Source organism: Salvelinus alpinus, chromosome 7, assembly GCF_045679555.1.
Source record: "Salvelinus alpinus chromosome 7, SLU_Salpinus.1, whole genome shotgun sequence".
Lineage (NCBI taxonomy): Eukaryota > Metazoa > Chordata > Actinopteri > Salmoniformes > Salmonidae > Salvelinus > Salvelinus alpinus.
This window is the reverse complement of record NC_092092.1, coordinates 23014798-23031847: the sequence shown is the minus strand read 5'-3', so window position 1 is coordinate 23031847 and position 17050 is coordinate 23014798. Positions and strand designations below refer to the sequence as shown.

General features: G+C 43.2%; 1 protein-coding gene across 1 annotated transcript; it reads right to left on the bottom strand.

The window, feature by feature from the left end:
- Positions 1-4: 4 nt before the first annotated feature.
- On the bottom strand, positions 5-6029 carry agt (angiotensinogen). The gene is made up of 5 exons (XM_071409467.1): positions 5891-6029; positions 2658-3467; positions 2245-2518; positions 1380-1536; positions 5-1128 (listed from the first exon to the last, which is right to left on the bottom strand). The coding sequence occupies exons 2-5, from the start codon at positions 3427-3429 to the stop codon at positions 952-954; spliced, it is 1380 nt and encodes a 459-aa protein (XP_071265568.1). The 5' UTR covers positions 3430-3467; positions 5891-6029; the 3' UTR covers positions 5-951.
- Between the last annotated feature and the right edge of the window lie 11021 nt (positions 6030-17050).

Below are 17050 nucleotides of genomic sequence, written 5' to 3'. Positions count from 1 at the left end.
AATATAGAGAAACAATGTTTTATTCATGCAATCACAAATCGCAACAAAACAAACTCTTAGCATAATAGAATATACAAATTCAGACCTTTCAATAATCCTATCAACCATGTTTACCTTTATCATAGCAAACAGTAAGTACATTGCTGTATCTCTACAATGTATATTAGACACAAAGATCTGCATAATGTTAGATATAGGTGTCAGAGGAAGGCCCTAAAAATTGTCAAAAGACTCCAGCCATCCTAGTCATAGACTGTTCTCTCTGCTACCACACGGCAAGCGGTACCGGAGTGCCAAGTCTAGGTCCAAGAGGCTTCTAAACAGCTTCTGCCCCCAAGCCATAAGACTCATGAACAGCTAATCAAATCTGGCTACCCAGACTATTTGCACCCCCCCCTCCCCTCCCCCATGCTGCTGCTACTCTCTGTTATTATCTATGCATAGTCACTTTAATAACTCTACCTACATGTACATAATTACCTCGACACCGGTGCCCCCCGCAAATTGACTGTACCGGTACCCCCTGTATATAGCCTCGCTATTGTTATTTACTGCTGCTCTTTAATTACTTGTTATTCTTATCTCTTTTTTAGGGATTTTCTTAAAACTGCATTGTTGGTTAAGGGCTGGTAAGTAAGCATTTCACTGTAAGGTCTACACCTTACACCTGTGGTATTCGGCGCATGTGACAAATACAATTTGATTTGATTTGAATGTGCTCTATGTGAATACATTACAGCTTAATACAGCGTAATATTGTGTTTTTTCACAAACATGATACATGATGTATACATAAGTTCTTAACTCCTGGAATAAATTATCATACTAGTAAGGGAACATGCAATATTGCATTGATCTGTCAGTACAAACCCACAAGTCTGCTGATCCAGGAGGCTTTCATGTGCATTCTTCTGCAGTTGGTCACAGATTTGTTATGTTGATGTAGAAGCCCTAAAGAGTCGGGTTTCTTATTTTTCCCAGCATGAGAATGGCATTGGAGTTTCCCTCTACAATAGCGAAGAAGAAGGGCCTGTTGACAGTGAATTTGAGGGGAACCCCTTCATCTTGGGTCTTGTCTTGACTCTCAGCACCACCTTCAGACATCTCAAACATGACTTTGTTGAACACCTGGAAGAGATGCACTACTACAATGAGCTCCAAGTCACCATTAGATTCCAACAAATTATTGCAAAAGACTATAGGAGTACTAGAGTACCAACAGTTTCTTCCCCCATTCTCTCTTTTGTCTATTTGCATTCACCACACATAGTAGGCTGCGATTTGTAAAGGTACTGTTTAGTTTAGTATCTGCTCCCTATCACAGGTTTATGTAAACATATTTTTGTTCCTATACCACTAAGGGGAAATCTAGATCTTACCTTATCAACACTGAACGGCTTCTTACTGCTGAGTCTCTCAAACTCAGCATCTGAACCCAGCAGGCTTTTCTCAATCTCAGCTGCCATGTCAAAGAGCAATGACCTTAGGTCAGTCAAGGCTGTCATGGAGAACTTGGGCAGAGACAGTTCCAGGAACCTACAGGGAAAACAACAGACCAGTTTGCACAGTGCTTATTTCTGTCCCTATTCCTGATAGCTGCTACAGTACATGTTCCATTAAAGCTGGAATCCTTATTTGCCTCATCCATTTTTGGACTTATAAATTAATGATATCTTTATACCCATTGATTCTTGGAGAATATAACTTATAAATGCCTCATGAGCTTAGTTCAACTGTCATACCCCATCAGAATCCAAAATATAAGCTTGTTTTACTCCATTGTTTGCAAACAATGTAATTGTAAACAAACACTGTATGGCCTCAAAACTTGGTTAAAATTATAATGTTGATATAATGGATGGCCAGTCCTTGCATTCATAGGCTCTGTCTTTGAATTTGAGAGTGGTTACATTTTTCCAGGCCCATACTTCTGCTTTTTACCAAAACACAGGTGGGGTGACAGCTTTGTTATTGTTTCAATTAAGGATTCTACTTTTAAGATAGCTTACTATTGATTGATTGATTTGTCTTTCCACAAATCTTTGTGGCGCAAAGTGTGAAGTGGTGTCAGTTGTCAAAAAATAGATATTCTCCTCGGGACAGAAACATATTGAGCTCCAATATTTCAGTAATAGTTATCAATGTTTAATGCAGCACATAATACAGCACTTGTAGGTGTCATCATAGGTAACATAAATCTGTCAGAAACATTGCAAGATGTAGCTCAGATATTTTCTGACTTACCCCTCCTTCAGATGCCTGTGCCAGCCAGAGATGATGTCTGACTGTAGTCGAGACTCCATGTCATGCAGGCTGCTCCCCTCATGAGGCAGCACCAGCAGCATGTAGGCCCGTTTGCTCAGAGATAGTTTCACCACGGTGCACTTCCTGTCCTTATCATTCAGGTACTTGTAGGTGCCTGTGTGGGTCATGAGAGGGACCATGACAGTTGTTGTCGCATCAACCTTGAACTCCTGCATGGTAGTTTTCTCTGTCTGGAACGCCTTCCTCCAGTTGCCTGAAAGAGGGAAAAATAGCTTGTTTGTTGTTTATGATGTGGATTTTGTAGAATTGTTTTTGTCTGCTGCTGCAATATTTTGACACTGCTATTGTACTGTATGTGTTTTTTGGCTTGTGTGAAAACTATGAGAGCTTACCTTTGAAATGGACAGAGCTGACAAACAGTAGATCTGTGGTTGAGCTAAGGTCCTTGAACAGTCTCATGATTTTCCTGTCTGATGTCTTCTGGATGAAGTTGTTGACCTGGGTCTCAGCTTCCTGGGGTTGGGAGAAATCCACTGCTCTGATGTACGAGGCATCAGAGAAGTCCTGGGTGCCTTGGACAAAGTCCTTCGAGAGGTCAGCGCCCTTGCGAGCAAAGGCCCACACACGAGTGTTGATCTCATCCTTGGGCCCATCCACCAGGGAATTGATGTCCTGCAGAGTGCGAAGAACATTGTGGCCGTCCACTAGGGAGACACAGTCGTCTCTGTCCGTGTCCCTGTTCAGGCCCAGCAGCTGCTGGTAAGGGATGGCTGTTTTTTTGGAGGCCCCCAGGTACAAGGTGACCAGAGAGCCAAAGGTGTTCATGGGCGAGAGCAAGGTGTTGGAGTCCTTTTGCTTGCTGCTCAGAGCCTTGTACATCCGGAGACCCAGGGAGTTGAGCAGCTCTGCCAGTACAGCAGTGCGCTGAGTGACGTTCTGTTTCAGTCTGTCAGTGCTTGAGAAGTCTCGAGTGTCAGGCACCACACTGTCATTGTTAATGGGGGTCAAAGGGACAGTCTCCAGTGGTTTGGTCACTTCGGTTTTGATGGTCTCACAGCTGACGTTCTCAGAGGCAAAGAGGTTAAACGGGTGGACATATACACGGTTCGCTAGGCCTACCGAGAGGCAGGAGAGCAGAAGGAGAGGGCAAAATATATGACGCATGTTCCGCCTTTTTGGACAGAAATTTCCTTTGAATTTTTCTGTGAAGAGATAGAAAAGGGTCATAGGGTTAATTCTGTCAGTGCCTGTTACTATTTCAAGCCATGACTTTGTTATCAATGTTTACCATCTCAAATCATGATTGGCTGCCTGGAACATTGAGCTGAGGTCACTTGTCTAGAACACCCCCCCCCCCCCCCCCCCCCCGCAGGTCAGAACACCAGATAGCATATGAACACGTCATAAGCCATTAAAAACATGTTTAGAAGGACAGGAAATTAGCTTTAAAATTGCACCATTTTCTCTCAGCCTCATGACAAAATGTTTAGAATAGCAGGAAATTAGCTCTAAACAGAAAAATGTTCTCTCAGCCTCATGGCAAAATGTTTAGAATAGCAGGAAATTAGCTCTAAACAGAAAAATGTTCTCTCAGCCTCATGGCAAAATGTTTAGAATAGCAGGAAATTAGCTCTAAACAGAAACATTTTCTCTTAGCCTCATGGCAAAATGCAGGCCTTGCGGGGGTCTAAGCGTAGGGCAGCGAAACTGCACTACGCCACTGGCTGAGGTCTGTCTGTCAAGGATTGATTTATTTTTACTTTATCTGTCCTTTTCTTTTTGGATAGTGAATGGGATGCTGGCTCGCCTTCAGCTGCAGAGGTTAGAGGTTAGGCCATAGCAAGTACATAGGGAACTGACCACAAAGAAAAACAGCTTAGCCACTATCCAAACATACGTCCAACCCTAAATTCTGATTATATAGATCTGCTAAGTAATATCTAGGCATAGACAACTCTTACATCCCAGTAAGCAAAATTACATTGAAAATATATTTATTGTAGGTTCTGAATGAAAGGTGGAAATACATAAGAATATTTTCCGTGCGTTGAAAATATGTATTTTCCAGACATTGAAAGGACATTTTCTGGACGTTGAAAATATGTATTTTCCGGCCGTTGAATTCAGGTTCATTTTCGGTTCCGATTTAAAGTTGAAAATACGTATTTTCCAGACGTTGGAATCAGGTTCATTTTCGGTTCTAAATGAAAGTTGAAAATAAATAATTTACAGACTGGATTCTATGGCCAATTTTTAACTACACATACATTCTCAATAAGTAAGCATTATATCACAATAATATTTGTTCTATCCATGTAACATTCAACTGAAAATTTGCTCCCATCTATCACATGCATTTACGTTACATTTTCTAAACCTTTTAAAACTGGTGGCAATGGTGTTCAACATAGTCCAACCTATAGAGTAAACCAACAGACCACTTCAACTACAATAACACTCTCAGTAACGGTTACAGAAATATATATTTTTTATTTCTATGACTGTGATATGTTGTTGTTTATCTACCTGTTGTTTATCTAGAGCACAGTAGAGTACAGTACAGTTAAATTCAGTAGAGTACATTAGAGTAAAATAGGGTACAATATAGTACATTATACTGCTCTATACTCTACTGTGCTGAACTATACTTTACTGTACTGTACTCTACTGTGCTCTACTGTATTGTACTGCACTCTACTGTACTGTAGTATGCTCTACTTTTATTTACTGTACTGTACTCTGCTGTGCTGTACTGTGCAGTACTGTAATGTACTCTGCTGTGCTCTACTGTACTGTACTGTGCTGTCCAAACTTGTGAAACATAGACGTCTATGTTTGGTCCAAATATAGGCCGGTCCGGACCGGCCTTGATTTCAACATCCACCAACGTCTGGTCCGGACCGGCCTATATTTGGGCTAAACATAGATGTCTATAATCGGTCAAATTTGATCCGGTCCGGACGTGAACAAATCAGAACCAAACATAGACGTCTAAGTTTGGGCCAAATTAAGTCTGGTACGGACTGGACCAAACAAAAGACGTCGGCGTCAGTCCATGCTAAGTGGGATAGGCCTACTTATCCATAAATACCACTTTTTTCAAATGATCACACCACTCCATATTGTTACTTAAACATAGCCAATGAAATGTACTTTATTCTTTGTGTTGGATGACTACCAAATGATGAGAGTTCTGGAAGTACAGAACAAACACAAGAGCCTCCTCTTTCTGGGAATACATGGCCTGGATTAATGATTAGGTTTACAGTAAGCAAAGATATTGGGTCATTAAAAAAAAAAACAGCTGAAATTCTCTTTTTCGTACACTATGTTTGAATGCTTCCCTTCTCCGTCCCTTTTCTTAAACAAGGTACACAATACGTTTCCAACAAATACAGTATTGTATGGTAAAACCCAGAAGTGTTGCTAGAGTAAATCTCCTTGTTTTAATTTAAAACTTGAAGACATTCCCTATCTTGATAAACAGGTCAATATTTTTTACATAGATTTTTAAGACAAATCCTATTCCCTCTCTCATGTCTCCTGAATCACAACTTTTTGACACACTATAAACTCAAATACTGTACAAGTACATTGAAAGTAAATTGAGAAAGCTTTGCCTTACCTTGTGATGGCTTGCTATTGCTGTAGCCTAACTGAGGTCAGCAGTGGACTTGCTGTCTGTCTTAAAAAATGAATAGCTCTGAACCCCTGAGTTACTCATTAACCAGACCATTGCGTCACTGAGTATTCTGTGATGTTCCAGAGTGGCTTTTGTACTTGCTGATAAATAAATTGGTCAGAGCAGAAGACTACCCTGTTGTCCTTGTGCCCAATGTATTTACTCTGAACATGATGCAAGCAGTGGTTTGTGGGATTAACTGACTTTCACAAGAGGAAACCAGGAAATTGTGTCAGACAGGTTTTCCATCTCTTGGGTTGGAATCACAAAGTGTGTAAGAAAAATACAATGTGTTTGTGTATGTTTGTGGGAGGGTGAGTGTTATTGATAAATTCCACAAGTTTTTGGTGCATTGCAGCAAACCTTTATAGGAAAAGGTCAACATTAAAGTTTGGCTGCACCCTCTGAACATCTGTTGTTCTTACATCACACAATATGATAACACTTTGTTGTCAGCGCCCTAAATAAGGTTTATATCACACATTTTATTTATAGATATAATAAATGATGTCAGTTTATGTCAACCACTACATGCAATGCATTACTTGTAAAGAATGTGTTACATACACTGAGTATACCAAACATTAGGAACACTTTTGCCCTCAGAACAGCCTCAACTGATCAGGGCATGGACTCTACAAGGTGTCGAAAGCGTTCCACAGGGATGCTGGCCCATGTTGACTCCAATGCTTCCCACAGTTGTGTCAAGTTGTCTGGATGTCCTTTGGGTGGTGGACCATTTTTGATACACACGGGAAACTGTTCAACGTGAAAAACCCAGCACCCCGTTCAAAGGCACTTAAATGTTTTATCTTGCCCAATGGTGGATTATGCTAATCGTTTATGGTGGATTATGTTTTTGTCTTTATCATTCATCTAGATATTATTACTCTGAACATGCATTTACATAAATATTCACACCCCTGAGTCAATACTTTGTAGAATCACTTTTAGTGATTACAGCTTCATGGGTAAGTCTCTAAGAGCTTTCTACACCTGGATTGCGCAACATTTGCCCATTATTCTTTTCTAAATTCTTCAAGCTCTACCAAATTGGTTCTGATCATTGCTAGACAACCATTTTCAGGTTTTGCCATAGATTGTCAAGTAGATGAAGGTCAATAACCTAAAACACAAGGCCACTCAGGAACATTCACTGTCTTCTTGGTAAGCAACTCCAGTGTAGATTTGGCCTTGTGTTTTAGGTTATTGTCCTGCTGAAAGGTGAATTCATCTCCCAGTGTCTGGTGGAAGGCAGATTGAACCATGTTTCCCAGGATTTTTTCCCAGGATTTTGCCTGTTCTAAGCTCTATTCTGTTTCTTTTATCCCCCCCAAAAATTGCTGATGACAAGCATACCCTTAACGTGATACAGACACCACCATGCTTGAAGATATGAAGAGTGGAACTTAGTGATGTTTTGTGTTGGACTTGCCCCAAACAAAACGTTTTGTATTCAGTACATAAAGTTAATTTCTTTGCCACATTTTTTGTACTTTTACTTTATTGCCTTGTTGCAAACAGGATGCGTGTTTTGGAATATTTTTATTCTGTACAGGCTTCCTTCTTTTCACTCTGTCAATAAGGTTAGTATTGTGGAGAAACTACACTGTTGTTGATCCATCCTCACTTTTCTCCTATCACAGCCATTAAACTCTGTAACTGTTTTAAAGTCACCATTGGCCTCATGGTGAAATCCCTGAGCGGTTTCCTTCCTCTTCGGCAACTGAGTTAGGAAGGACGCCTGTATCTTTGTACTGACTGGGTGTATTGATCAAATAAAATAACATTTTATTGGTCACATACACATGTTTAGCAGATGTTAATGCGAGTGTAGCGAAATTGTTGTGCTTCTAGTTCCGACAGTGCAGTAATATCTAACAAGTAATCTAACAATTCCACAACAACTACCTAGTACACACAAATCTAAAGGGATGGAATAAGAATATGTACATATAAATATATGGATGAGCGATGACCGAGCAGCATAGGCAAGATGCAATAGATGGTATAAGATACAGTATATACATATGAGATGAGTAATGTAAGATATGTAAACATTATGAAAGTGGCATTATTTAAAGTGACTAGTTATCCATTTATTAAAGTGGCCATTGATTTGAGTCTGTATGTAGTCAGTCTGATGGCCTTGAGATAGAAGCTATTTTTCAGTCTCTCAGTCCCAGCTTTGATGCACCTGTACTGACCTCGCCTTCTGGATGGTAGCGGGGTGAACAGGCAGTAGCTTTGGTGGTTGTTGTCCGTGATGATCTGTTTGGCCTTCCTGTGACATCGGGTGCTGTAGGTGTCCTGGAGGGCAGGTAGTTTGACCCCGGTGATGCGTTGTGCTGACCGCACCACCCTCTGGAGAGCCTTGCAGTTGAGGTAGATGCCTACTGGACAACTTTTATATTTATTGCTTTTAAATGTTTTTAATGAATTTTATCTTATTAACACTTTGTTCTAGCTAGCTATTTGTGTAGGTAGCTATAAAGTAAACACAATGATAGCCCACCCATTTGGGAGCCAGGCTGACCCACTGAGGAGCCAGGCCCAGCCCATCATAAAGAGGTTTTCTACACAAAAGCACTTTATTACAGACAGAAATACTCCTCAGCACCCCCCCCCCCCCCCTACGTGGTCTGCGGTTGTGAGGCAGGAAAGGACGTACTGCCAAATTCTCTAAAATGACATTGGAGGCGGCTTGTGGTAGAGAAATTAACATTCAATTCTCTGGACATTCCTGCAGTCAGCATGCCAATTGCATGCTCCCTCAAAACTTGAGACATCTGTGGCATTGTGTTGATTGACAAAACTGCACATTTTAGAGTGGCCTTTTATTTTCCCCAGCACAAGGTGCACCTGTGTAATGATCATGCTGTTTAATCAGCTTCTTGATATGCCACACCTGTCAGGTGGATGGATTATGTTGACAAAGGACGAAATGCTCACTAACAGCGATGTTAAAAACAATCTGCACAAAATTTGAGATAAATAACATTTGTATCCGTATGGAATATTTATTTTATTTCAGCTCATGAAAAAAGGGACTAGCACTTTACATGTTGTGTTTATATTTTTGTTCAGTGTAGTTTTGCTTGCTGAAATTGAAGTAATTATTTATTTTAGTCAAATGAAAAAGATAAGAGTTTAATGAACAACACTGAAATGGGTTACAAGGTTGTACCACAGATGAAAGGAGAGTTAGTTAAAAGTATCTTTGGAAGAAATTGAATGGCAGGTCTTGACCTGCAGAGAATTTATATTTATTCCTACAACAGTTTTTGAATACATTAGGCTACACATCTCCCTTATCAAATGAGGATATACAGTCATTTTTGATTGTGGGTTTATTATTATATTTCAAAAGAACATTTTAAAAGGCCTCTGATGCTCCCCATTATAATTTCAGTCACAAACTTTACTGTTCAACACACCTCCATTTGTATTTTTTTTTCTAATATAGGCCTAGATGTAAAAAGTCCAACAATTTACCATTTGTTGGTTGCTGATTAACACTCTATCATGAATGAATTATAATTTACCTCATGTTTTTCAATGAATTGATGTAGTTGATGTCATGAACTGACAATGACAAAGACAGCATCATGAGATCATGTTGCCATGAGAGAAGTTGCTGAGGCCCCTTCCCTAGAAAGACCCTTACACTGAACTAAGTGGCCCAATGCTGCAGTGGTTTCCTGTTGTCATTTCTGCAGTGCACAGACCTTTAGTGATATAATACATCTAGTCTTTATGGAGCTGTGTTCCTCTGAGGTTAAATAGGCTCTGGTGAGAATGGGCTGTTAATCGTCACAGTAACAGCCGTGTTATTTATTCCAGCACAGAGTATTATGTTTGTTTTCTATTATTTCTGTTTTTTTCTCTGCATTGTTGGGAAGGGCCGTAAGCAATTGTAACAGATGTATAATGTACTCTCCATGCGTTGTGTTTTCTCAAAATAAATCACTTCGGCCAGTGGTCCCAGTTGAGCATCATTTATTTCTGTTGTTAAATGGGAAACAGCACGTTAGTTGTGCAGGGTTTAACAGTATTGATGGCTGTCGATGGCAAAATCTGTAGCATGAAGACAACTGTGTTAGCAGTGGATTATGTGACCATGACATCGGTGTATGCTAGCTAACACACTTATTTACAGCAATCGTATGCCAAAGCACATCCCAGAAAGCCCCTCAATCCCTAACAGGTACCATATACCCACACATGTATAAATCAGTAACGTACAGCAAACTTGTACACATTGTAAAATAGAAAATAGAAAACAGTATTCAGAACGTGACCTACCCCTTGCATCACATTTTCCTACTGGGAAGACCTGACGTTCGCGATCTCCCCCTATCTGCAAGCGGGGCCAATCACAACACACCTTATTGTCATCAGAGTTGAACTAACCAATAAGAATGCTTGAACATCAAATACACATTTCTTTAGAGGCAAGTGGAAACATAACCAACCCTGTTACACAAGCATTTCACTGTTAGTCGACTACACCTGTTGTTTACGAAGCATGTTACAATTTGATTTCATTTGAGATGGTTAGGGAAGACAGACTTTGTTTGTGAGATATTCCATAACGTTCAGAAGAGCAGTATGAACACCATATCTGTTTTATTTCTTGATTTAACCCACACAGGTGTGACAATGTTTATATATTTCACAAGACCATTGATGTGGTCATAATGTTCTCACACAGTACGTGCGTACAATGTCAAGGCTTTTGCCAATATGGTAATAGGATCTACATCATTTTGTTTCAAGTTATTTTTATCAACAGGAGAAGGCAATATCACCCCCAATAGCAACCCCTACAAAAATGGCCATTCATTATAATCCACATAATAATTTATATTTCCTGTTTCTGCAGGATTATTTTCCTGCTGTAGCAGACTGGCTAACATTTTGATCCTATACCTGTAGAGTAACGGCAGGAAATGCTGGATGTTGTCTGGGAGATGTGGTAGTTTCTGAAAAAGCCACAAGAGGGGGAAAAGCTCCTTCTGTTTGAGTTAACTGCCTGTGTCTGTTGTATCTGAAATGTATCTCAAACAGTGGAGGCTGCTGAGGGGAGGATGGCTCATAATAATGGCCAGAATGGAGTGGATGGAATGGTATCAAACACGTCATGTGTTTGATACCATTCCATTCCAGACATTATTATGAGTCTTCCTCCCCTTAGCAGCCTCCACTGATCTCAAGCCAACATGTCGGCAGGCAGCCTAGCGGTTAAGAGCATTGGGCCAGTAACCGAAAGGTCACTGGTTAGAATCCCAGAGTTGACTAGGTGAAAATCTGCTGATGTACCCTTGAGTAAGGCACTTAACCCTAATTGCTCATGTTAGTCGCTCTGGATAAGAGTGTCTACTAAATGACAAAAATATATTTGTATAATTTATTCAATAAGAATGATTCATCTAACACTGTTGTGGTCTTCTTATACACATAATAGTACAAGGCCACACATCACCACAATACATGTCTACTTAGAAATAATAGACTGTTCCTCCTTACACTCAATTAGTCATGTAATTAGTCATGTAATTACGCGGTCAGGAAGGCAGGAGGTGTAGCACGCTGTGCACATTGTGCCCTTTTTGTACAATACTCCCAAAATAGACTTTTAGTTTAAATTTGACACCCCAAATGACTACCTATCAGACTTTCTGTGCCCTTTGCTACTGCCTAAGTTTTACACAATACAGCTTTTTATGTTGTGGTAGTACTTGTGTTTTCAACATATCCAGCATTGCATTCAATCATAGCTAGGTCATTAACAATGTACATTATGTCATGTAAAAGATGCTCAGACTACATTCTGTGAGAATTTGTACTGTAGCAGGCACCTTGGTTTCTCAACAGGACTAACTGGTGTGGTAATATAGTATCAATGAACATCAAACATGCTATGTTTGTGTGTTAATTACTACATGGTTACAGCTGGATTAGTTAGGGGAAAATTATTTTCTAGGAAAGTACAACCCTTTACTAGGACCTGTAGTAACTGCGGGCGGTGCTGGATTGAAACCGCAGAGTGGAGCGAAGGGAAGTGAGCTTCTTTCTCTTAAAGCAATTAGTCCCTAACCTGGGATGACTTGGAAAGTGCCAGAAAGGAACTGAAAGTGAAAGAGGGTAATCTAAGCAGTTACCCCCAAAAAATGGAATTAGAACATTATAAGCTATATACAGTATCTCTATGCAGGCAGCTGTGTGGGTACACAGATGGCTGCCTCTAACTAAGATAATTTCAGAGTGATTCGGCTGATGTGCTCAATTAATTGTCTCTAGCTGACTGGGACTATTTCAACACAGCTGAACACCATCCCAAAGTTCTCCTCCCCTGAAATGATCTTCCCTCAGCTGTTGATCATATCCGCTCATGGATTGGAGAACCTGGTTGATCCTGGTCTAATTTGAGAGCAGATATTTATGTCCGGATCAAGTTTTTCCACTACATTCCTGTTTTATTGTCATTGTTTTCGAGTCATATCCTCATCTTGAGTTGTGACCGACACGCATAGAGTGAAGCTTCTGGGATAAAGTAGGACAAGTATTTTCACCCAACTCATTGAAGTTACAACTTCAATATCTCTTTGTGAAGTGGTTTACAGTTGTGCCAGAGAGTCACTGTTAGACAACTTATCTGAGTTCAATCTGTTTTGAAGGGCCTGCCATTGTGAAGTGTTCAGTCTGCTGGCATAACGTTACAGTAAATTAGTCTTCTTGAGCCTGTCCCTCAGGCAGCGACATGAACAGACATCTATTCCTGGCTTTACCCCCACTAGCCTGTGGGGGAGGCAGGGGAAATGGCTCGAACATCTTCCTTGCTCAAGTTTCCAAGCTTGACACGGCGATGCCATGTCACAGGGCCACAAAGTGTGCGTGGGTGTCATCATTAAACACACAAAGGGTAGATTTGTAAGCTGGGTCTTATTAACATGACTCAGGATAAGACACAGATGCAGACACAGGAGGCAGACAGTTCGAATCTCAGATGTTTATTATAAAACAAGGGGCAGGCAAATGGCAGGTCCAGGGCAGGCAGAGGTCGGTAATCCAAGACAATGTCAATAAGGGACAGAATGGCAGGCAGGCTCAGGGTCAGGGCAAGCAGAATGGTCAGAAACAGGAGGACTAGAAAACAGAAACTAGAGATACTGGAAAATGGGAGAACACGCTGGTAAGACTTGACAAGACGAACTGGCAACAGACCAACAGAAAACCGCAGGTATAAGTACACAGGGGATAATGGGGGAAACAGGAGACAAAGGGCTGTGAGACAGAGGTTTGATCCTAGACACATGAAAAGTGGGATGTATACGGAGGGTGCGGGGGCAACAGAAGACGAACAGCAGAGGGGCTAAGAATCTTAGAGATGGGGAAAGGGCCGATAAAACTGGGGGAAAGTTCACAGGACTCAACCCGGAGGGGCAGATCCCGAGTGGACAGCCATACTCTCTGCCCGAGACGATAGCGGGGAGCGGGGGTCCGGTGGCGGACCGGGCTCTCTGTCAGGTAAGACGACAGCGGCGGATGAACATCTGGGCCAAGGATATGCTGACCTCTTCCTCTTGCTCAGGGAAGAGCGGGGGCTGATATCCCATGGAACACTCGAAAAGTGAGAGACCAGTGGCCGAGCAGGGAAGAGTGTTGTGGGCGTATTCCACCCACACAAGTTGCTGGCTCCAGGTGGTGGGGTTGGCGGAGACGAGGCAACGAAGAGCCGTCTCCAGGTCCTGATTGGCTTGCTCCAACTGGACTGGGGTGAAAACCGGTGGACAGGCTCGCCATGGGACAGGCTCCCCCCTCCCTGGGAACGCTGCGCCTCACGGACCTGGTTCTCTATACCCCAGATGAATGCAGCTGCTAGAAAAGAGGTGGGGAGGATGGTGTAGCAGTGGGGCTATAGAGGCATGAGAGCACATGCCACTCCGACGTCCAATGCGTCGAGAATCCACCACAAACTGACGGGATGGATCTGTAGCTGTAGTGGAGCTGTAGTGAACCAATGCTTGAGGTCTGAGAACGCCCGGTCAGCAACTGGAGACCACGTGAACTAGACCTTGGGAGAGGTGAGTGCTGAAAGGGGGGAAGCCAGGATGCTGTAACCCCAGATGAAACAGCGGTAGAAATTAGCAAACCTCAGGAAGGGAGGAGGACATGTTCTTGAGCTGAGCGGGTAAAGACATGGATGTCATCGAGGTAGACGAACACAAACCGGTTCAACATGTCACAGGGAACATCGTTAACCAGGACCTGGAACACTGCAGGAGCGTTGGTCAGTTCGAATGGCATCACAAGGTATTCGCAGTGCCCTCTAGCCGTGTTAAAGGTTGTCTTCCACTTGTCTCCTTCCCGTTTCTGGACCAGATGGTAGGCGTTCCTAAGGTCCAACTTAGAGAAGATAGTAGCCCCCTGGAGAGGCTCGAAAGCCGAGGCAATGAGTGGTAATGGGTAACAGTTCACTAACTATGATGTCATTAAGACCCCGGTAGTCGATACATGGGCGCAAGGTTCTGTCCTTCTTCTCCACAAAGAAGGACCCTGCGCCGGAAGGGGAGGCAGAAGGACGGATACACCTGCAGCCAGGGAGTCCTCAATTTACCTTTCCGTCGCCTTGGTCTCTGGATCCAACAGGGAATAAAGCTACCCCCGAGCTGGTGTAGTGCCCGGGAGAAGGTCAATAACGCAGTCATAGGGCTGATGCGGAGGGAGCGATGTGGAACGGGCCTTGTTGAAAACTTCCAGGAGGTCCTGGTACTCAGCGGGAACGGCAGAAAGGTTTGAGGCTTTTCCAAAGCCCACAGGAAGACGTCCCGGTGCAGACTGACTTCAGGCAATGAGCGTGGCAGAACGGGCTCCAACCCTTGATAGAACCAACAGTCCAGTCAATAAGGGGACTGTGCCTCTGGAGCCATGAAAACCGCAAAACCACAGGAACCTAAGGAGATTTGATGAGCAGAAATGTAAGTGACTAACTGTGGTTACCTGACACTCGCAGTTTGATAGGAACCATATTGTAGGTGACTCTGCCAATAGAGCACCCATCCAGCGCTCTGATGTCCATGGGAATGGAGAGGGGTTGAGTGGGGGTTCCCAGCTCTGACACCAGGGTAATGTTCATAAAACTCTCGTCGGCCCCAGAGTCTATGAGTACCCAGAGAGATTTTGACCGGTCACCCCCCCCCTCCCGCAGGCATGGAGAGGGGTACGAGGGGTACGAGCACAGGGAGATTGGAAATTCGCTATATGGCCCACCAGTGTACTCGTACCTACTGATGAGCCTGGTCTTTTAATGAACAGGTAGAACCACAATACAGACAGCTCTTGGTGTTCAGTTTGCGTAAACGTTTGCAGGAGACAATCTAGCTCTGCCAAGTTGCATAGGCTCCAGAGGAGGCGAGTCGGCAGACCTCGTGATTCCCGGGTGAACTCGGATTCCCTCGGTAATGTAGACACCGGGAACTTCCGGGATTCCTCAGAGGCGAGGTGGGATCCTTGGACGAGTGAGTGTGACTGGGAACAGACCTCCTCTCCCTCCTACATTCCCGTAACCACCCATCGATTCATATGGTCAAGGTGATGAGAGAGTCGAGATCCATGGGCAGCTCCCAGGCTGCGAGCTCGTCTTTAACCTCCTCCGATAATACATGAAGGAATGTGTCGAACAGGGATTCCGGGTTCCAGGCACTCTCGGCGGCCAACATGCGAAAAATCAAACGCATAGTCTGCCACACTACGGGAGTCTTGACGTAGTAAGAGTAGCTTCACAGCAGCCTCTGTCCCGGACACCTTTTTTTATCTCCGCCATGAACTCCCCCAGACTAAAGCACACGGTGGATTGTTGCTCCCACAGTGCCTTAGCCTAGGCGAGAGTCCTCCCGGGCATCAGTGTTATAAGTTACGCTATCTTCGAGCGGGCCTAGGGAACAGAAGAGGGCTGCAGCTCGAAGATGAGGGAGCACTCGGAGAGAAATGCCAGATATGTTCCTGAATCTCCAGCGTAGCACTCCGGAGGAGGTAAGCAGTGTTCTCGGGAAGCCGGGGTGGGCTAGGGATAGTTACTGAGAGGCTGGGAGGTTACTGTTGTGGCTGGCTGCCTAATAGACAATCCGCGGAATTGCTCCAGCAATGTATTGAAAGTGCGGTCATGGCTTTCTGCCAGGGTCTGAAATCCTTCCATAAGATTTTGAAGTAACTCCTAGTGTCTTCCAATGGTGGCTCCTTGGGAGGAGACAGAGTTGTGGAACTGGTCCGAGTCTGCTGTGTCAGTCATAGCCCGTTTGTACTAACACGACTCAGGATGAGACCCAGATGCAGACACAGGAGGCAGACAGTTCGGATCTCAGATGTTTATTACTAAACAGGGGGCAGGCAAATGTCAGGTCTAGGGCAGGCAGAGGTCGGTATTCCAAGACAGCGTCAAACAGAGACAGAACGGCAGGCAGGCTCAGGGTCAGGGTCAGGGCAGGCAGAATGGTCAGAACCCGGGGGACTAGAAAACAGAAACTAGAGATGCTGGAAAACGGGAGAACACGCTGGTAAGACTTGACAAGATAAGACGAACTAGCAGCAGATCAACAGAAAACGCAGATATAGTAAGTACACAGGGGAAAATGGGGGGAAATGGGAGACACCTGGTGGGGAGTGGAGAAAGCCTTATGTTTTTCAATTGCTTATAAAAGGTTTATTTAGTTTTGCTGTCTTTACAGATATAGTAATGACTCATCCTCATGGGTCAAGTTACAAAATAGTTCTGAATATCTGCATCTATGCTGCTGCCACATATCATACTTTGTTCCATGACCATGGTTTATAAGTTCCGACAGTGTGACTTAAAGTTATACAACAACCTGACTGTGCCACGTCAGTGGGTCACTGTGTTTATCATTGCTTAAAGAGCCTCGAATACAAAGTTGTTTCCGCTGTCACTGTCAAAAATACGTACAGGACTGCCATACAATTTCCTCCCACATGAGCTGACCCAATTGTCAAACAGTAACTCAGCTCAGTTAATGTCATACTTTAGGTCATTTGTTTCTGGAAGACCAACAGGACATGGAGGATATTGCCACCATGTTGCAATGA

Excerpts from the sequence above, each read along its gene's own strand:
- agt (XM_071409467.1), bottom strand. The coding sequence starts at position 3,429 with ATGCGTCATATATTTTGCCCTCTCCTTCTGCTCTCCTGCCTCTCGGTA. Across the intron at positions 2,519-2,657 it reads CAGCTCTGTCCATTTCAAAG|GCAACTGGAGGAAGGCGTTC; the intron begins GTAAGCTCTCAT and ends TCCCTCTTTCAG. Across the intron at positions 1,537-2,244 it reads CACAGGCATCTGAAGGAGGG|GTTCCTGGAACTGTCTCTGC; the intron begins GTAAGTCAGAAA and ends TTTTCCCTGTAG.